Raw genomic sequence first — 22,613 nt, forward strand, 5'->3', positions numbered from 1 at the left:
GAATTTTCTAACTGAGATCAGTGAAAGCATGGTCTTTAGGTCACGCAAAACATTCTCTTGATTGTGAAAGCTCATAATAGCTCTTTCAAGGGGAGAAAAGAAAAAAAAATGTACTTGAGAAAAGAAAAAAAAAAAAATGTACATAAGTCAAAAGTTAATCCCTTGTAAAGATTTACAGCCTGCTCATTTCACATGGTCAGTGTTTACTGAATGAAAACATTAAGAAATTTACCAACAGCCCCTTTGTTTCTATGCAACCAGAACTTATCCCAAACCTTTATCTAATTTTGTTTGAGCTTCAAACTGAGTAACTAATTGCTTTCAGATTACTTCTATTTTGAAAGACGCAAACTTCTATTTGAAGAAGATGTGCCCTACTACTTCTATTAATTCTAATCCATTAATTCAAAATTTTGGCTGAGAATTTTCATTGGTGAAGCACAATGAAAGTATTTTTAAGGCCTTACCTATTCATTCACAATTATGATTTTAGCAATAGTTTCATAAATACTGTAGTAGAAACAGGTGGGCGTCGGGAGAAAGATGTTTTAAGATTCGCAAGGCATGACAAAGACTGTCTAAAGCAAACCTCAGGACAGATTTACTTGACTGGTAGGTTTTACAAATGAATGTGTCTTATCTCTCCCTATTTAAAGACTTACAATCATCTCTAAACTTCTAGTTTAATGTTTTGAACTTTGCCTGGCTTACTTAAGGAGCAATATGTATAACAGCATATATGCTGATAGTCACAAGTCCAGTTTAAGTTTCAAAAGAACCATTAAGTGAAATTCACTGAAAACGTATAGAAAGAGGGAAAATTATACTTGTGTGTACTTAAAAATCTCTGCTTCAAGGAACAAGGCATCTACTTCAAGGTCTAGGCATCTATGACAGTTGGTAACACAGGCTGTCTGCATGGAGCATGGCCAAACCAGTTAGTAAACAACAGAACAAACCTCTTAACAATGAAGGTTTTGAAAACTTCCAACGTTAGTACACTCCCATTTTACTTAGCCATGTTATTAACAGTGTGTTGACTATGTTTCCAAAACTTACATTTTTCCACTATATAGAACTTATTACTGAATAAAGAAAATCTATTTTTCATGTTAATAGGCCATTATGTGGTCCATACACACATCCAGGATAAATTAGACTCTAGATCTAATTGCTTGAAAACAGGGAAGCGGAGAAATACTCCTAGTTTTCTTCTTTCTAAGGCCAAAATTTCCACTACTGTAAGATTTTTGCTCTCAGCATAATTCTGGAATAAGGAATAGATTTTTTTTTTTTAATGAGACTATCGGAAAGAAGACATTACATTATACAGGTCATTTTTCCATAAGGAAAAAGCCAATATTTGGCTGGAGGTTGTGTAACAGATACACAGCATTAGATAATTACACGGTGAGGACTATACTCTTATCCAACAAATATCTTTACATGAAACCTGCTTTACCTTTCCTAAGACTCTTAACACAGCAATGGAAGGGCAATGTACTGAAAATGTATTTTTAACTCAAATTCGAGAATACCCTACATTGTGAGAGTTCTAAGTACAATAAAGTCAAGACTGTGATATCGAGAGGAAAATACAAACTAAGTCTTCAAGTCATTATGTTCCGGTGAGTGTGTGCTAAACTGTTTATTTCCAACAGCTGCTCTTGAAGGCAAGATAAATCTTACTGTGATCCAGAAATGAATGCACCGAGTTCTTTACATTACATATCATCTGGTATGAAAATTCCCTCCCACCAAAACATAGTACTTGTGGTTCAAAGTGATATCATGAACACTAACAGAATTCAAGCTCTTTTTGTGTAAGGGTGGAATGTTAAAGAACATGTTTGGAATTTTTTTTTCATAATCAGTCCACGCATGAGATCAGCATTTCCAGATAACTTCACTAACAACTAGATTTGTTTCTATAAATGTTTTTTCCTCAATAGCCAGTCTCATTATTCCACTAATCCTTCCAAGATGAGGCTGTATCCCTCACAGCCTGGAAGTGAGGGTAAAGACTATCACAAGCTCCCCGGTATCAGTTATGTTAAAGCATATGAGTTTAAGAGCCTTTACAAATCATCTTCCCTTTCAGCACAGAGCCCTGCTGAACTAAACTTTCTGGAAAGAATACATATCTTAACAATATTACTACCATAGTTGAAGATATTATAGGAACACCTCACAAATAGCAAAGACTGAAAATATCACCCAACAAAACTATCCACAGAAGGATTAAAAAAAAGAATTCTTTCATGTGGACAAACCAAGAGGAATCATCAACATTCACTCTCAGCTGTGATAACATCATTAATGATGACAGTCCTGTGGTCATCTTCAGACTACTACCTAAAATTTTTGCACTGCAAGCAAATAGGACATTTGCAATTGGTTAATTTATTTGTTAATGTTGCTCCTGTAAGTTTGCCACTGTAACTGACAAACATACAAAACTTACATCATATCATAAGTATTTGAAGTGGCAAATCACCTCTGTTAGGAAAGGCAGCCTCTTCTGGAGAGAGCACACACTATATTTTTTTCATTTCCAGTAGACATTCAAGAACAGACACTGACTACTCTTTTCTCCTTAATACAGAATCCACACAGGCTTATCCTGAGTTACTAGTATGCAGCTTCTAGGCAGTCTGCCTCTAAAATGGAAGGAATGGTAAAAAACAGGGCCTAGAAGCCTCTTATTCCATAAACTGGGATTGATTGCACTATCCATACTGTTTTTATTGTATACAGCATTCTCTGCATCCAGTATAAAAGGAAATGGTGTTGCAAATAACTAGGTCTGCGAGAGCACACTGCCGTAGAGGTTCCTGATTTCAGACTGATTTCTGCTTGATGAACTGAGACGTCTGACCTCCAAAGCCCAAACATGACAGGCATGAGCTCCACCTGACAAACAAGCATGGAAGCAGGAGACAGCCTGCTCTTTGTCCAACTTGTTCACAGAAGGTTACAGGGGCATAAGCCAAATCAGAAGAAATCCTTCCTTGAAAGAAAATGGAGCTCCAAGACTGAGCTGAATGTTCAGCAAATGACTTCATATTGCCAGTCAGGCTGAAATAAAAACTGTTTTCTTGAGGACCAAAACAAAGGAAACCTATACACTGGGAAGCAGAGAAAGAAGGAAGACAGATAAAAATTGGAACCACATCAGAGAAGGATATTTCCCTGTGGCCCATGACTGGCAGATCTGGTTTCACCTCCACTTCTAAAAGCAGGCTGAGGTCTTCCTTTTAATAAAGTCTCACACAGCAGCAGAATGAAGACTAGAGCCAGTAGTTATAACTGAAAGCCAGATATAAAAAATAAAAAATCCTTCAAACACTGTTTTCAATAAACTTTTGAAAATTATTATATATATACTACTGATAGAGTAAGAAATCAGTTTCTCATCATTTTCTTATTTGAAATACACAAATCAGTATGTCTTACTTGCAGACAGTCTAACTTTCTAGGGGTTTTGGGTTGTTTTGTTTTACTATCAGGGTCTTGCAAAGGGAGATGGAGTTTTGTTTCCTTAACCTCCCTATTTCGACTCTAGAAACATTCTGTCCTTATTTTGCTTCCATCTTGTATGCGTATCTTTGAATAAGCTGTAACGTTCTCTATAAACTATTGAGCTGTTATATTTCATTAGCCCTGAACAGCAACAAAAAAATATTAAGAACATGTGCTGCTTTTTTGTTCTTGCTAGTGTTACGTATGCAAAGCAGTGAAAGGGAGAGTTGAAATCTTTCTTCTTCTGCATCAACAGATCACTTAATAAATTCCAGTGCAGCTACAATTGTGCAACCCTATTAAACACAATGGAGTTAGAGAGGCATAACTGGAAGCTTAATTTGGCTACCAGCATTTTTCTTACTCACGCTGGAGAATAAAAAGGAAAGCACCCAGCTTGATTTCAGGCTGACAGTTAGGAGAGAAATGCATCATTTTACCTTCCTGAAGATACTTCTTAAGGAAGCATGTGTTTTCTGAGTCACAAATAATACATGAATGTAATAGAGCTCCAATTCTACTGACTGACGCAGTTGCAACCAAATTTTCTGGCTGTATACACCACTTTTCAATGTGAGGACAGTCCTGCACCTATCATGCAGAAGTGTACAGTCCTGTACTCCCACAAGTTCTGATTCAGTGCATATTAATAGTGACCATCTTGCACATGAGGAGTAATTTGATGGTTTCTGAATGACTGAGACTGACTGAACATACACATCCTGAAAATTCAACACTTGCAGAAGTCTCAGCTATGCAACATTTAGGCCAAAAGACTACACTGCTCATGCACGCAGTTATAACCCACTTGCAGTTCTGTTGCCCAGAGGGAAGCTGAGCAGCACCACCTAAATCACTGCTCCACCACTGGCTATCACTGTGCCTGGGCAATCTTCACCTTTCCCGTATGTGATGAGCCTCAAATCACAACATGACTAGCAGGACTTCAAGAGCTGAGTGGGCTACAACTACATTTACTTTTCTGACAGACTGTAGATTGAGAATGCCCAATCCAGATCTTACACATGTATAGAGGAAAATATCACTGTATTTCTTAGAAGTTGTTTTGGAACAAACAAATATATGTCTATTTTGACAGCTGGCCAACTAGAACAAGAGGGAAGTTCCCTACAAGCTTCTTGTATGACTAGAAAAAGGTGAAATAAAAACTGAACCTAAATATGCTTATCAATATCCCACCGTTCAATCACAGGCTATGGTTCCATATTGAGAAACCAAGCAAATTTGAATAACACTTCCATTAGTATTTAAAAACATGATCATATCAGCTATTCAACTTTAGATATTCCATCAATCTTAGCTCATGGTAAGATGACATACCCATCATGTCTACTTTTCTTAGCAGATAAATCATCTCCTGCTGCAGGTCTCCTCTTTTTCCTTGGAGGCATCACTTTACTAAAGCAGTCTGATGAACTGCAAGACCGGAGACTTCCTACAGAGGGAATTAAAAACACCAGTACAAGAAGTGAAACTGTTGCAGACCAGATAAACTGTGTCCACTAATAGGCATATTACAAAGGGAAGGGGAGGAAGTTAGTGGATTTAAAAATTACAGAAGAAATGGTCTCCTTTCAATAGCAAAATCGATCTCACTTTTACATGGTGTTCTATGACCAGATTTCAGTTAAGGCCAAAAGTACTATACCAAAATATACAGTAATGCTACCTCAGTCTAACAAAAGGCAAGAACTGAGACTATCCTGAAGAACTATTTAAGTCTTCAAAAAGGCATCCTCATTTTTAGTCACTTATTCAGATCAGAACTTCTAAGAGTTGTTCATTACTTTTATAAATACAGATGCGACTCAAAAACTAGAGCACCTACCTCTAGAAAACAAAACCTTTTTCTTCTTAAGCCCCAAATTTTTAATGATACAGACAGCAAGGCGTAGGAAAGGTTTTGTTTGTTTCTTCGTTTATTTATTTTATTTCTTTTAGGAGCAGGGAGGAGAGACACTCAGCAACCACTATGGGAAAAAATAAGTGGCTGGCTGTATCATTTGGACTGGAGAGTTCTTAAAGAATGAAGGTCTCCAAGTGGGAAACAACCAATTCTAGACAGATGCCAATCAAGTGGTAGACTTTCCCTCCCCTTCTCTCAGCCACATGCTCCTATGTCTCTGTTTTGTCAGCACTGGTAACTCTTCAGTGTGCCAACCCCGCTCACCAAACCTGTAGGTAATTAACCCAAGCTAAAAAAAAAAAAAAAAAAAAGTCAATTTTCTGTACTTTAGCACAAGACAGAGCAGAGGACCAGCCCTTCTGACCACAGCAAGCTGATAAATTGCCTTTGCTGTCTCATGAAAACAGTAGGCCAACACTCCAGGCAAAATTTTGTCCTAGTTTCATATACTGAAGACCACATGGACAACTGAGAAAGGTGTGTGTAAGAGCGGCTCAAAGAGCTATCAAAGCTCTAAGTTTTATGCAGAGAATTTTAAAAGGAAAGGAAGATAAAGGTGAGGTATAAAAATCCAGACACAAAGCAATGCCAAAGAAACTTGCAAGAAAATATGAAGAACTCCAGCATGCCTACGCTACCTTCTCTTAGCTTCAACAGCATCCACGTTTAGCTATGCCTTATTAAGATGCCCACAAAATCTTTTATTTTAAAATCATAGCACACAAGCAAGCAAACTTTGACTACTTTTTGACACCAAGGGAGCAGACTGAAATAGGAGCCCAATTCCCAACAAAAACACTAATGGCAATCTTCTGCTTACCTATTCTTCGTATCTTTGAAAGTCTCTCTCCTGTTATAGGAGAAACACATGTAAGGAACCTTACAGCCTCATAGGCTTTGCTACATGTAAACATGCACTGAAACTATGAAGCATATGAAAGTATGGAGTTTTCTAGTATCAGGCAAGATGCTCAAACCAATTTTTACATCAAGATGAACTGATTTGGTTTCAACTAATAAAGCTTTTTCACTTAGTGAGCCTTCTTTGGTCTTGCCTTTATATTCATTTCTATCAAGAAGAAAATTAATCTCTCTAGTTGAGGAAATAATCTTTCCAGTTCAAAAATCCTTCCTATACATATGTTTGGGTTTTTTTAACCCTGAAGTTCCCCCACTCCTGCATCCTCCCAGGAAAGTATGGCCATAGCTACACTATCTTTTAGAAAGAAAGTTTTAAAAGTATTGTAAATTCAAATTATAATTTAACTAGTTATCAAAAAACTTCCAATAATTATACTCCATAAACAACTATCACATGAAAAAATCATAATGGCTGCATCAGAAGAATATACTTCTAGAAGTACTGTTACAAAAGGAAATTAACAACAAGAATATTTATTTACTTCTCACCAATATCTGATATATCTGAAACAGGTAAGCCAGAACCATCAAAAATTCACAGTATGCCTGATGCATTTTACTATCCAGATCAAAGAAACTAATGAACCTGACCTACTGAATGTCATTTGTTCCATCTGATTATGCTTGCAAATTAATGATACTGCAAAATTGTACTCCCATAAGTTATTGAAAGTGTGATGCCTTATGGCTTTTTAGAGTGAGTTTTTAAAGACTTTGCCAGTAAGTATTTTTTGAAAACCGACAAAAACTAAAAACACTTAAGATGACACCAGAACTTAACAGACAGCTAGGGGCAGCCAGACTCACACACTAAACTTAATAAAAACATGTGCTAATAAACACCTTGTTTTAGAAAATATGCATGCACTTGAACACAACTTGTAGCTATCTCATTCCTTTAAGAGCAATTTGATTGTTTTTAAATGCCTTTCTATTAAAAAAAAAAAAAAAAAAGGAAATAATCTAATTGTGATGGCCACAGGCATTGGATGCTGGTAGAATGCAAGAACACCCACCACCCCTGCCCCGCCAGGACTTGTCCAGTTTACTGGTTATTTGATTGGCAAAACAAATACACAAGGCCTCTGTAAAAAGAGAAGCATAGCAAAAGATGAAGACAGAATAAATAAAAATACAACAGCTGTAGAACAGGAAAATAATTTTGTCAGATCTGCAACCCCATACAAACCAAATAATTTAACCCAAGAATTCCTGCTTGAAGTCTTTTCCTCATTAAATGATAGCACATTTTTAGGAAGGTCACTGAACTTGTTTTAAAAGCTTAAACTTTCAATAGAATTCACCACAACCAAATTTCTCCAATGACTCATATGAAAAACTTGTACCCCTTCTTGGTTTGAATGTATCTAGTTGCAGCTCTCAAACTGACAGAAAAAGGAAGAAAAGGCAGCTCAGAAATTGGTAAGTGGCTATTAAATGCACAGCTACACCCCCCCCACAAACAAACACACACACACACACACACACACAGACACCAGGTGGACAAATGTATTGTACATGCTTTTAGAGATTTAACATCTTAATGACTGAGGTTTGGAGCAAGTCTTCACTATATTTTAATTGTTGAATGATCTCTAAACTACTAAAACACACAGTTCAAGAATGCTACTTTAAAAGTATTTCCTTTTGTTACTAGAATCAGCATATGGGATTTGTAGTGCAGATATAATTTCCTTGTAACAAAATATGAAAGTTAAACCAGAGGAATATTTCTAACTTTTTTTTTCCCATCTAAAGCTAAAAATTATCAGAGCTTGAGGCTCCTGCAACTTCTTATTTTACAGTATAGTTCACTAAGTAGCACCAATAGTAGCCTTTCCTACACAGAGCTTTCTAATTCTAGACGTAACTTCTAGGTCTAGCCTTTCACACCTAATTTTACTTCTCAAAGGTCTGATCATCTGCAAATGAACATGCAGCTCCCTCTGACTTCATGCAAAGTTTGACAGGAACTTTACTTACCAAGTGCAACTTCTCTGATGTGATTATCTTCAAAGTTTCTTACTCCTGGGTCTCAACTCAAGATTGGCAGAACCCTCCTAGTTCTCACTGTTTTTTTGACACTTGAAGCTAGCATTTGCAAGGTAGAACCTCCAAATGGTTGCTGAATAGGCCACCATCAGCCAAAAGCCTGCCGAGCATAAATGTTGTTTGCCAAACGTTCTATTCAGCACTTCAACTTTGCAGGAGACAATTTGCAGAAGACAAAGCTACCAAAGGGAAATATCAACTCAAGAGCAGAGGTCAATAAATAAGAATTCTACAAGCTATTTCCCTACAGAAGTGATTTACAGACATGTAATTTTCACCTTCTCTCTAGATAATGCCTGTGAATAATCCTGCTCTTCGGATGCTTAAATAGAGGGATGTTTCAAAAGAAAAATAATTAGAAACTGTGAATGCTGAAGTAACTGGAAAGATATAGGTGCTCACTTAATGATGCAACAAGACCACTACAAGCACAGTTAATAATAATAATTTTTCAGATACAAGATGAGAAAACTAAGATAATCATCAAAACATCAAACAGCTTGCCATCTTGTTGTAAAAGGAAAAACCATCTTCTCTATCTTGAATTCCAAACTACATAATTGCTTTGGACTCAGGAGGGTTTTCTTCTCTAAAACAACACAAAAAATTGTAGAGGCAAAAGTAATTCCGCTCCCCCACATTGCTTCAAAAACAGCAATAAAGCCTTGTCTTTGTTGAAGACATTACCTCGTTGTTCTAAACAAGCCACGTGACAAAAGGAAGTGTACTTTTAAAGACATTGTAGTCTGGACAGGTAAATAAGTCACAATTTAATACACAAATAATTACTTTAAGCTATTAAAGAGTAGATAGATTTCCAGTTATGACATAGCAACAACTATTATTCCAAATTCTAGAGAGAGCTTTCCAATTTAATGCATATACATCCCAGGAAAAAAAGACATTTTTTAGAGAATCTGAACAGCTGCTTTTCTTACCCCTACAACAGCTGAAAAGGCAAAGACCCATGACACATTTACAGTCCACCTTCTTTTTCAGATATATACACACACTGAATGCTAACACATTTTATGAGACTGTAATCACATAGGTGACTGGAATTTTGAAGTGAGCTTCATCTTAGCTCCCAGATCACTGAAGGCGTTTTTAAACTGGCACCCTCTAGCTCTTAGATATTTAAGATCTGGTTCCAGAATATAAATCTGGCTAATACTTCAAAAAGATACAATTTGCCTAAAGTAATTTAGATATCTAGTACATTCATTGTTAGATCAGAAACAACTGCTTTGAAATAAATGCAATACACATTAAAAGCTCATTATAAATATTAATCTAAAATTGAAATACTCAGTCTTTCCTAAATAGCTTTTAGAGATCTCAGCCAAATTTAGATATGCATTTATTACATCATCCCAAAAGCAAGGTCCACAATGTAATAACATTGACCAGGATAGTTATGTCAGAAAATGAACAGTAATCTTTAAGGATAAGGTTTGCTCCAGAGAATTGGGTGAGAAAAAGCGGGAGAGGGAGGAGGGAGAGGGAGAGAGAAATCTCAAACCCAAAAATTCGTCTTCAGATGAATTTGGCAACACTCAAAGTATCTTTGGTAACAGAGTTATGGCTTTCAAATCAGTTCTGGACAGAGAATCAAATTCACAGCATCTATGCAGTTCTTTAAACTGTGTAACAAAATGAAAAGGTGTTGACGCTTCTTATTATGTGGTCAGTAATACTGGAAAATATAAGTTCTAAAAACGTAAGTACATCAAAATCAAACAATTTATTTTAAAGATTTCCATAAGGCTCTCCAGTTATGATATTTCAGAAGTGTCAAGTCTCATACAAAATGCACACAGAAGACTGCACTGTATTATATTCACAATGGTCAAAATAGCCCCTTGCACAAATATTTGTCCTCATATAAGGAAAACCAAGTACATATTTTGACTGAATTAGACTGGAAGTTACGCAAACATTAGGGCTTTGTCTTCCTCTACAACAGGGCAGAAGCATAAGAAATACTGGAACGAAATCTGAGGATGAGGAGCTTGCCAGTAGTGAGCTCTACTTTCAGTTCTGATTTCGCACTTGTTCCTAGTTTGAAAGGTTCTTTTACAACTGTTGTAAAAAAAAATTACATTATTTACTGAGATTTTATGCCCACATTCATTCAATGGGCATGCTTAAGCTCTTGAAATAATTTAATTCAAACAACACAATGCAGGCAATAGGATAATCATGACTGCCAGAATAAAGCAGTTCATCGAAACCAACATGCTCAAACACCTTTCCATAATGAGAGCTCTGAGGATAATTTCTTATACTGACCTTTATGACAGAAGTGCTAGGAAAGAGATATGACAAATTCCCAATACCTGAACCACGCCTACTCTTATTGATTGGTTAGTAACAGAAGGGGACTACCTCAACGCTTCACAACACCTTTTTGTGATCAAAAGTAAAGAAAGATTACAGAATGTATTTTCACACATGAAATCAGTATGTATCTGTGTTTAGCTTGAGCACCTGGATCACAAAGAAGAAAATTCCAGCCCTTCGCTGAGAGATGGGAGAGGACATCACTTTTAACATATGGACGATAAAGCCTCTGACTGTCTTGAACTACCTGCCTCAACCTCTTTTGATGAGGTTTTTCATTTACATCATCAGCTTATTTCAAGTATCAAATGGCTGACTGCACTGAAGGAAAATACTTCCTAGAAGCCTTTCGTGGCTAGGGTAAGATACTTAACTATGAAACAGCATGACACAGTATGGAGGAAGGCACATGAGCCCTAAGTGAGCTCTGTCCGATCCCAAACAACGAAGTCCTCTGCATCTCTTCTCACTGCTCTAGGCTAAGAGTGTGCTAGATTTGTCAGTGTGTCCCAGAAATCTCCAGAAGGAGCTGACAGCTCTCTCCACTTCCTTAAGCACTCAGGTTAACATCGGCAAACATAGCCAGCACCTCAGGATAGAGAAAAACTTTGAGACAGATGGTAGGATAGATATGGTCAGTTTTAAAGAACTGTTCTCCTGAGTGACATGGGCTTGAAGCCAGTAAGATATTTTCCTTCCTCCTTAGGTATCACGCCTGAAACACAGAAAGGAAGGAAGAAAAAGAAATCAAGGAAGACGCCAGCTCATAAGTAACAAGCGTGAAAGGAGGTAACAAATATTGCAAGACATCAAGTCACAAAGCACAAATGCTGATGAAACAAGAATGGCAGCAAGCTAGTACCAGGCACCCGAGATGAAGGCCTCGAAAAATGATGACATTTTATTGAACAGAAAACAGATTTGGAAATAATAAATAATCCTTAGGCACTGCCTGAAAATCTGCACAAAACCAGGAACAACCTGCATCAAAACCACTCAAGAAAACAGCTGGGTTGTTTGGAGCACAGCATTTAAACTCGGTCACAGGCATCACAATAGCCACAAGATTGGTCTTGCTTCTGCTCTGTTCTCACTCATGCTCTTCCAAGAGTCAAAACACTGAAAGAACATGGATATTCTGCTAGTCTAATCGGTTGAGTCCAAGGAGTGAGAGAATTTTTTCTTGAAGTCTTCTAAAGTACTTACACTAAGAAATAGTAAAATGACAAATACAGCTGAAACCTGAGCAAGTCCTTCACAACCAGATAAATTAAAAGCACAAACATCTATTTTGAAGAAAACTTAAAAAAATCCTGGCACTTGTTTTCTAGAACCCCTTTAGCTTTCTAAAATATATTTTTCAATGATGTTAGGGAGACTTCTTTGATGAAGCGTGTTTAACTTGTTTCAATTGATTTCTACTACACCCCTATTAAATACCTGTCTGGTGATCGTCTTGACCAACGTCCTCTGTCAGATTCTGCAAGAGAGTAGGAATGATACAGTTAAACGAGATGGTGATCTTCACTGTTCAGTCATGTTTTTAACCTTTATTTGATATTAATATTAGCCGTAATTTCTTGGGAAGCAGCTAGCTAAGACTGCAGAGCCCTCTTGTTTTCAGATCATATTTATCTAAAAAGCTACCCTTGCAAATTTATCTGGTAAGTTCAAGGATAATCTTTAGATTATTTGAAAAATATTTTCGATCTCAAATTACGTTTCAAGAGTGGAAATAACTATCCTTTGGATGGGAACTTTTGCATTGTTGGTTTGAACAATTCCATTAATAAATACAGTATGTTCTAAAGAAAAATTATTTAAAAATAACTGAAAACTTGGAAACAAGTTACTCCCTTTTTTAGGCAGTGTGTTTTTAACTACATTTGTAGTGTACAAAGCAAAATCAGCATTTCCAGCTGTAGTTGCAATAAAACAAATGTAAATGCACAGCAAACAAGTAGGGACAGTCTTCATAAAAATCCTGTTTCACTCTTTGCATGGTTTTTAAGAGGACAGCTTGCTCATTCAATGTGCTTTCCACAAGAACTGTAAGAAATTGGAGGATGATGATGATGATTATTACCATTATCTGATATATCTAGGAAAGCTTCTTACATGGAGACAACATCTAAATCCAGTGTTGTAGTGAACAGTGCTTAAACACCACTCTGACTAATCTTTCACCTTTTACTAATACTGTTTATCTCTTAACAGATTCAAAACCAACAGTCTCTCATACAAAAAGCAGTCATAGTTTTTAAAGTGTAATCTCTTAATGATTTCAGTCACAAACGATTCTGGACTAAAGCCCTAGCTATTCTGCTGAGAGAAAATGGCAAGTCATTACCAGCCTATTGAGGGTGTGGTAAATCTTGTGAATATTTGCCAGTGTTGATAGATGAGAATTCAGTTGAAAATCTAGAGGGGGGGAAAAAAAAAAAAAAAAGTTTTAAATTCTCTGTTTTCCAGCTGTAGCAACAGAGATCTTCATATGTTCTAGTAGTTTAATAAAGCCATCACATGACTATGAAATAAAAGCCATGTCAACACTTTTTCAGCATCAACATTTTCAACACTAAGTGGAACCAGTAAGTGAAATCTGCAAAATATGTCCTACATATGCATTTTTCCTAAGGCATGGATGACCCCCTAGCAAAACAGAACTATAGCTAATAATAAGCTAAGTACAAAATTATATTTTTTTAAATATTTACAACTTTTTTTATTTAAACTGGGAATCATTATAATTCCCATGCTACCCAGCCCTTCTGTTCCATCTATTCCAAAACCAATTTAAGTACCATGTAACATTCTAAAATCATTACTAAGAATGCTATTTTAAAAAATAATTTTATTAATACACACATACTTGCCTTTATACTAATTTCCTTGCAAAACTCAGTAACTGGAATACACTTACACAGCTGAAACATGACTTTTGTATAATGAACCAAAGGTCGCAATACAGCAGCTGTTAAGACCCAAGCAAATAAAACCGAAAATAAAATATCCTGACAGTTCATGAAAGAAGCCATAGCATAGATGTTACCTTTGTTTCTGTGTTCCAATAATAACACACTTAAGTTTGTTTCAGTTGTAAAAAGGTAAGAACGTGATTTTTCTCCATAATTTTAAACCCCCTGTTTCTGCTAGAAATGTGTCCAGGACAAAACCAAAAAATAAGTAATTTACCAAAAAAAATCAACTGTGATCCAGCCAAAGAGCATGGAAACCAACCAGAATCTCAAAAGCTGGACACAGAGCAGTTGACAGGGATCAAAGGCAGCCAACTACTATACAATATTTCCATTTAAACTAAAAGTAAACTAGCTACTCCACTAGAACTCATGCGCAAAACCACTCTAATTAGAGACAAGTGGTATATGACAAGTAAACTGTTTCAAGCACAATTCTTCCATACCTTAAAAGCTGTATAGGCCTAGTGTTACCACCCAGTTAATGCATTAAAGCATTTCTACTGGGAAACATTTCATTTGGCTTTCCCCAGTAGCTGATACATGATTGCAAGTAAGGTCAAAAACATAATTCCCATGTTTCCATCCGTAGCATTTCAAATGAATGCTCTCAGAATAGAATTAAGATGACCCAGAATCTAAGGATAAACAAAGTAATCTTTAAATAACAGATCCCCAGGTCAGTGAACTATGAAGTTAAAAAGTGGATCTGAAGTGGATCATCTGCTATGAAGTTAAAAAGTGGATCTGAAGGAACCGCCTGCTGTTAAGTGTATTTGTTACATACATCATTATGGAATTCCCTTGTTATGGTGAATTAAAAAATAGATACCTTTAGGAATCATATGTTTCATTTATTATGTTAGCTAGAGAGTATCATTTCACTAATTGCTACCTATTTCTTAATGTATTTGTCCCCAACCCATCACTACAGCAATACAATTTCTGCTAGTCAAACAATACCACAACACACAAGTTTCTTAGTCAACCTTCCATTTAAAGGATTTTTTTTTTGTAGAAAAGGGCAGTGGGAGGTGACATAGAAGCCATTCTGAGAAGGGCAAGATTAAAAGGTTATAATTATTTTGTTAACTGTTGCACCAGACTAAGCTTTCTTCAACATTAATTTTAACATTTTTCTTGTTGTTCAGCCTAAAATCTACAAGGAACATGAGTCTTTAGAGAAACCAGTTATAACTGGAGGTAACAAACTGAGAACACTGACCAAATATTTTATTCTAAATTAATATTAAACAGTAATTTTAGATGGTACTCTTGAAAACAACAGAAAAAATATTTTAAAGTTAGGATTGTATATATATTAGATATTGTCTCTGAAATAAAACATTCCTAGGCACTGCAAAATACATCATTCATCCCAATATGTTTCATACATCTACTGGAAATATCCTTACAATTTTAAGCTGTTACTTCAAAAATAGGTTACACAATTATGATGGACTCAGGGGGTTTACACAAATGTATTTTACATCTCTTGTAGAACAAGCTTCAAACCTTAGTTCCACAAATAATGGTTTATCCACACAAATACGGAGGACCAGAGTCTAAAGTTTTCTCCCTTCCACAGGGGAAACTTGCAAAACAAGGATATTATCCAAAACCAAGAACAGGCTTCTTCTACAGTAACTGTCATAAAAACAAACACAAGCAGCAGCCAATGAATTAGGTACATTAAATTACAGCTCCAGCCACCTCCTGAACTGGTCAGAGTATTTGCTATAACTACATTAACTGCCCTATGCTATTGAAAAGTATATTTGGGAAAAAAAAAGAGAATAAAAGGTTTTTGAAGAAAAAAAAAAAAAACAAACCTCCAAAGCTCAAATAACACCATCTTGAGAATTAGCCAAGGGACAACGGCATAGTCAACATGACAAGCCAGCGATGAGCAGCTGGCTGCAACTGCGCACTTCAGGGACGTGCTCCCTCCCCAAACCGCCCCAAATTCCGCACTTGCTGCCGCAGCCTCCCATCTGTGCCCACCCGACCTCCCGTCAAGCCCCTGCCCCTGGAATCCTACTCCCAAAATTACAAACCAATCCTGCCAGCTCCATGGCCTGAATGAGATCACCGAGGAGATGTAACACCAGATAAACAGGGTTAGAGCAAGACACAGCAAACGTCCTCCCAAGTGGGAGCAAAATAGTCTCTTGTGGCAGCAGAAACATGTTAAATCAGATCAAGCATACATCTGTCCTGCAGAAAAATATTTTATAAGTAAAGTGCCACACAACTTATTGACCTGGGATCAGAAGAAAGAAACTTGCCCACTTCATTGATACTGGAAAGAGATGCACTGAAATGTTTGCTACAACTTTAAGAGGTGTATGTCAAACAAGCATGCATATTTTCTTGATTAAGTTATTCTTCATGCAGATGTTAGCTTATCTTTAGTAAGGATTGAAGCAACGAAAATTCCAAATGGTATTAAACGCTTTGCAATAATTCGGAATGTAACAGCTAGAGAAAAAAAGTCTGAGTAAAGGAACTGCAAATCCAGAAGAAATTCCAGAGCCAACCTAATATGATGGAAATTAAACCTGTTTGCGGTTTCTCATTAACACTTAACATCAAGTGTTGAAGTCTGGGTTAGTCAATTATTCACAATCATATACAATTTAAACGTAAAACACAAACAGTTTTTAAAAAACCTTTTAAAATATTATAGATTATGGTTTACATTATGGACCTGAAAGTTACACAGAGGAAAAAAACCCAACAGCTAGCTTGGCCTGCTTCCCTGACAAACTAGACAAAAACTGTTCTACACCCCCTCATTAAGACAAACATATGAAATACAATAAACAAAAAACTCAGTATATCTTAAATATAAGCAAAAGATTTGGATGAACAGAACTTGAATATTCTGCTTTGCTATCTGTAATGAAGAGACTTTAAAGGTCAAGTCATTTTTTTTTTTTTTTATGGAGGGAACTATTCAAATGAAACTACAAATGAATACCTAAAAAAGAAAAAAAAAGTATTTCCGCCTATGTGCCTACTCACACATCGACACGTACCTGCCTGAACTAAAACTTTAACTTAGTTCCTGCTGTCAAAACTATCACTCTAAAGCTTGGACAAAACACAGCTACACGGTGCAGCTAAAAACACTACTAAAAACCTAGCAAAAAAACAGCAATAGTACTACACCAGCTATGCAGCTGACTCCAAATTTCCTTTAAAAGCTTCTATATTATTTTTCTGAGCAAAAATCTCACAGTAACAGAAGGCCTAAAAATATTTATCGCAGACAGACATGCCAGATAAACACTATAGATACAACTCTGTATTAAAAATTAAGTATGGAAATAGTCATAGTATATCTGACAAATACTGTGGGTAATTTTGTGTAACCTTCTCAAGAAAAAAATTAGATAGAAAACACACGCTAGGCACCGATTCCTGAAAATGAAAATGGTATGTTTATGCTTTTATTTTTTATTCAATTGGTTTCCTTGGTTTCAAATAATACAACTGGAGAAAACTTGTAGTGGTACTGGAAATAACAGTTCAAAGTACTGTCTTCTTAATTAGCTTTACAATAAATAAACTTTACTTATCTAAAAAGTTATCATTTAACATTCTGTGAACTACACCATTTCATGCTCTACAGTCTACTTACATAATTATCCTAACAGTAAGACAATTTCTATTGATTAATGAACTTGGAAGTTCAGATCTGAAACGTACATTTGGTGAAAGCCTTTAATACTTATGTTCAGGAAGCAGAATTTCTATACTCCTTACTAAGTGCAGAAAACAAAAGAAAAACATGCATCAGTTTTTGTTTTCATTTACTCAAAAACTTCACAATAAACCTAAAAATGGAGGTTCTGAAACTACAGTACAGAGCAGCCAGGAGCCGATTCTGCATTCCTGCCCAAGACAGGATTAAGAATTCATTTCCAGTGTGCCTGCAGCTGAAGCCACACAGGCAGTGACACCCTTTAGCAGGGGCACCTGCAGAAGAGCCCTCTTCCCGTCTGAGATGTGAGAGCAAGGTTGCAAGGGGCAAGGGCAGGCAGAGTAGAACAGGCTTAAAAAGCAGGGTTTCCCTTCATTTGGTGGGGCTAAACACGCGGCATGACTCAGAAAGTAAGGAAAGCAGAAGTGAATTCCAGCCTGGAGAGTGAGGACATGCAATTAAATGGAAAGAGGAGTGGGATGATGCACCTAGCTTGCGGAGCAACAGGACCCAGCCGTTAGAGCTAGAGACACAGCGCCGCAGGACATTTCTCCTGCACACAAGCACGCATAGCCATGCCAGACTCAGAGCTACTGCTGACACCAGTGGTATCCTAACCCACAGTTGCAAATTTGTGTATATTTTGCAAACATAACAGCCTAAAATGTTCTGAAGCAAAACACAAGAGTGATTTAAGCTATTAAAAAAAAAAAACAAAACACACAAATACAAAAAACACCAAACGTAAACAAAAAAAAACACGGTTGAAATGACTACACACTAAAAACCTCATCATTTTAAGGTAAGCCTTCAGATTCAACTGTAACATTTGCTATTACCACATGTAGGCAGTCACCCACATTATCTGCAAAATAATATTTTAAAATTACTGCATGCTATGAAGACAGTGAAAAGCATTAACCTTCCTCCCACCCCCCGGAACAAATCCTTATTCTACTTTATTCTACCTAGGTATTTAAAGATCACCCTAATCTGAAGGCTTGTTTACAAAAAGAGCTAGTGCAATTTAAAGTTCACTGAGGATTTTAGAGAAATTTAAGCAGTGCAAAAGTTGTGTAACTGTTACTTTATTTTGAATGCATTTCCATTTACTTTAAATTGACTTTGAACAAATAAGAGCTATGTTAACTTATGCTATCTTAACATATAGATTAAAAAACCCTGCACACTGGCTCATGAAGGGTTTTACAGTTTTGTGGGTTTGGGTTTTTTTGGGGGGTAGGTTCAGTGGGCTTTTTTAATAGAAAAGACCTTACACTAATTGCATTTCTGGTGCAATACAGCTGTTTCTGTTGCTGCAAATACCACTTGTGTATTAGATAAGCATTCCAAATGCTTGCCAGAATATAATAAAGCTGGAGTGACCAGCCAGTTGGAAAAGAATGAGTAAAAGTAGTGGATAATTAGAGCTAATTTAAATCTATTTCTAAAGCATGTACTACAAATCAAACAGCATTTCAGTGATTTCAAGTTACTCAGACTGTGAACAGACACTCTTTCAGTCTACAATTCAAGAACACAAGAAATTGAGCTACAAATTGTTTAGTATAGGAGCAATTTTACATCCGCTTGATGCAAAGTCTAACTCGTAACTCTACCATCAAATTCATTCCAAAAAGTGTCAGTGAATTAATTTTGCATCATTGGCTACTACGGCCTGAGTGCTGTTTGCCAGCACTACTCTTAATTTCATGCCAGATTAGGTGTCATCTGTCTTCCTATAAAGGGCATAAAGCTAATAAAAACTTTGTATCTCATGCTCTAGCTAATTCAGCAGAAATGCAACCCTGTCATGTATGCACTACTAGGGTATCCAGCACCATGTAGATCTGGTACATATCACGATGGGCCTGCAACAGCCACTCAAAAGCATTGCTGCCCCAGTATTTGCTTCCTCCTCTCTGCCAAAAGTTACAGACCACACAGCTCTGCCAGAAGCACAGGTCATGGGCACATTCCCTAGTCCACTTCAGGCAAAAATCAACCTTGTCAGTTTAGACAATTTATGTAAGTGGCAAGACCTAACCCAGACACATTGACTGAGTGGATTAGAGTGCTCCTACAAACCTCGTTACCAGGAGAGCAAGGGAAGCGGTAACCTACAGCTAATGGGGAGAAAGGAGCAGCTACAGCAGAGTCCCACAGTCTGTGCAGCCACACATCTGCACCAAGGGACACAAAAACATGTGCCACACTAGCTGGTTCCCAAGGGCAACCTGAAGCCTTGTAGCTCTAACAATGATACACATATACTTAGATATAGACACTACTATACATAAAACACTGAGCAAACTAGTAGTTATTTCTGTCTCTTTATAAGCCCAAAGTAGAAATGCTATTTAACCTCAGACCTATGATTTTAAATAAAACAACTTAACTGGGCAGTGTAGGAAAGTGCTGGCACATTTAAAAATCAGGGTTCTGCTTGAAGTCGTTGTTAGTAGTCTTACTTTTTGTAGAAGAAACAACCACACTAATAAAGGCTCTGTATTTAAATTGGATACAAGAGTTAAACATTTTCATGGGATACACTGTACTTCCTAGTTGGATGCTTTTTGGCAAGCACAGCACAGACAAATTAAGCGAGTTTTCCTCTTCTGCTTGAAGGCACAAACAAAACTAGGAAATAATGCTTTGGAAAAAAAAAAAAAAGTCTTTGTTTTCAATATCTCCAAATTTAGGGGAAAAGGTAAAGAAAAATACATGATAATAATTCCCTTAAAGTTCACGCAAAAACTACTTGGACAAAAATAAACCTAAATCAAGTGCTGAAATTACACAAATGAAATTGCATCCTGATACAAACAAACAAAGAGAAGCAATGAGAGGAAGACTGTTCCTTCATCTAACTCAACTCACTGTATGGCCTTGCCAGAAAAGACATTTTCAATTATAGTTACTGGCATTGCAAGAAGCTTTTAAGCAAATGTTTACAACAGGAAAAAGTTGATGTCTCTCATATATGAAAGGTGTACATTCAGTCTCAGAATGTAAAACTGACATGCAGCAAAAATGTATTAATGGAGTTTATATCACAAGAACAGATAAGAATCTAAGAAGGATCAAACAAAAGGTTGAAATGTTCAGTCAGGAAACAATCATAAGCCAGCTTCTGGATTTGTAAAGATATGCTATGAACACTTCTTGACTCAAGCACTTAAATCAATGAGGAAAAAAACCCACAACTACCATGAAGCTACAGATAATGAAGTTAGCTGATTAAGGAAAACATTCCTATTTAAAATAACACATATACAAGGCCATGAACTGCCCCAAAAATATATTCAGGTGGGTGATTCAGTAATTCCAAGGGATATTTTTGAAGAAGCCAGTAACAGCTGAATGGTGAGAAACAGTAGTCTTGCTTTCTGCATGAGAATTTTTTTAAAAAGGCACTAAATAGTCTTCAACATCCTACATAAGGGAGCATCGGAATATTTGTAACTGTAGCTTACGTGTGTATAATGAAGACCTGCACCTTTTTTTGGACAGGGCACATCGAGACTGAACAGAAGGCATTTTCTAGAAAAATTATGCTTCCATTTCTGACATGAGGCAGTTATTTGTGCTTTAATAGTAGCCTTAACCATCGATATATAATGATCCGCAAATATAAACGTAAAAGAAGCCATAATCACTAAAGAAATTATATAATCTTACGAGGCAGAGCGTTTACCAAGCTGTTCCTGTCCAATTCCTCATTTTGAGAAACACAGAAGGATTCAAGAAAATCCAGGCCTTAGGCAGCATTTCTTTCCATAATTGCTTTCAGGACTTTGTCCAAAAGTCAGACCATCATTCATTCACGTATGATCAAAGCTTTAGTTTTGATTATCTCTCCCATAAGCAAATTCTGCAGTAATGAAGTGTCTCAGGGCTGCAGCTCCTTGCACAGTGAGAACACAGCCCTGGGAGATTTCACAGGAATCGGGAACATCCTTCTGCCGAGATACCTTTGTGCTCGGGACATCAACCTCATTTCTCCAGCATACGGGGATGGCATCTATTCCGAACCCCACAGTTACCCACACCCACGCAAGTGTGTAATCCCCCCACACCAGGCAACCTGCCTATACCATACGGTCCCGCCTGTTCTGAAACCAGAGCCAGAAACTATACTGCAGAGACAAAGCCTCCCTGCGCTCCCCCAGCACAGGCGGCGCGATCTCCCATTACCGCTGCCCCACGGCCAAACGGCCTTGCTCCAGGCCTCGCCGGGCCCCAGCTGCGGGCAGGGAGCGGTGGGTCCCGGGCCCTCCCGGGGCTCCGCGCCGGCCGGGGGTGCCGGGCTGCAACTCGCACCCCCGCGCGGGGGTGGCGCGCCGTGCCGCCGCAGTGTCTGCTGGGAGTTGTAGTCGGCCAGCCTCCCGCCCAGCTCCCCGCCGCGCGGGACAGCCGCAGCGGAGACTCCACCTCCCACAATGCGCCGCGGCCCCCATTCCCCTTCACAGCCCGTTTCTCCCGCACCGGCCCGGCGGAATCCGCTAAATTAAACACCACCCACCCCACCCCCCCCACACACACCGTTCCCACGCAGCGAAGCCCCCGGGCAGCGGCGCAGGCCGCGCCCGCCCTCCTCTCGGCAGCCCCGGCTCCCTCGCAGGGAGCCACGAGGGCCGGCCGCGGCCTCACCCGCTCGCAAGCCGGGTCGGGGAAACTGCGTCACACCCTCCAAGCGCCCCCAGCCCCCTCCGCTGCTGCGCCCCTCACCCGCCCCCGCCACCGCACGGGCCGCCCCCATCCAACCCCGGCCCCTCCTATCCCCCGGGGGAGCCGAGAGCCGCGGGTACCCGCCGGCCCGCGGGTCCCGTGACCCCAGGTACGCACACCGCCTCTCTCCCCGACGGCCTCCCCTGTCACCGAGAGCCCCGGCGGTGCGTTCGGCCGAGCCTCCTCAGTGAGGGGCGGGAGCAGCTGCCCCCACGGGGCGGCAGCGCTTGCCGGCGGAAAGACCAGGCCGGTAGCGCCGGGTGCCGCCGGTGAGCAGGCGTGAGCGCGCGGCCCGGCCCTGCCGCTACTCACTGACAGCGGCGGCATCCGAGTGCATTTTCGTGCAGCGCTCGCACTGCCCTGCCCGGCCCGGCTCCCTCTACCCCTCTCCCAATCACAGAGCCCAAGCACGGACACCTCCCGCCCCGCC

At 38.5% G+C, this 22,613-nt stretch overlaps 1 protein-coding gene across 8 annotated transcripts in view; it reads right to left on the reverse strand.

Annotated features, from left to right (window-relative positions):
* Positions 1-22,613, reverse strand: part of DCUN1D4 (defective in cullin neddylation 1 domain containing 4) — a 40,342-nt gene extending 17,729 nt beyond the window's left edge. Inside the window, exons 1-5 of one of the 8 annotated variants that reach the window (XM_082050584.1) lie at positions 22,496-22,613; positions 13,116-13,186; positions 12,206-12,245; positions 6,270-6,299; positions 4,864-4,978 (exon numbers count right to left, since the gene is read on the reverse strand). In XM_082050584.1, coding sequence (XP_081906710.1) covers positions 4,864-4,978; positions 6,270-6,299; positions 12,206-12,245; positions 13,116-13,186; positions 22,496-22,520 — 281 coding nt within the window. In that variant the 5' untranslated portion in view covers positions 22,521-22,613. Of the gene's footprint in view, positions 1-4,863; positions 4,979-6,269; positions 6,300-8,353; positions 8,523-12,205; positions 12,246-13,115; positions 13,187-22,300; positions 22,433-22,495 lie in introns of those variants that run through there. The other 7 variants (XM_082050587.1, XM_082050591.1, XM_082050585.1 and 4 more) reach the window with 7 other exon arrangements.

This window comes from Streptopelia decaocto (assembly GCF_964273445.1).
Source record: "Streptopelia decaocto genome assembly, chromosome: 4".
NCBI classification, from domain to species: domain Eukaryota; kingdom Metazoa; phylum Chordata; class Aves; order Columbiformes; family Columbidae; genus Streptopelia; species Streptopelia decaocto.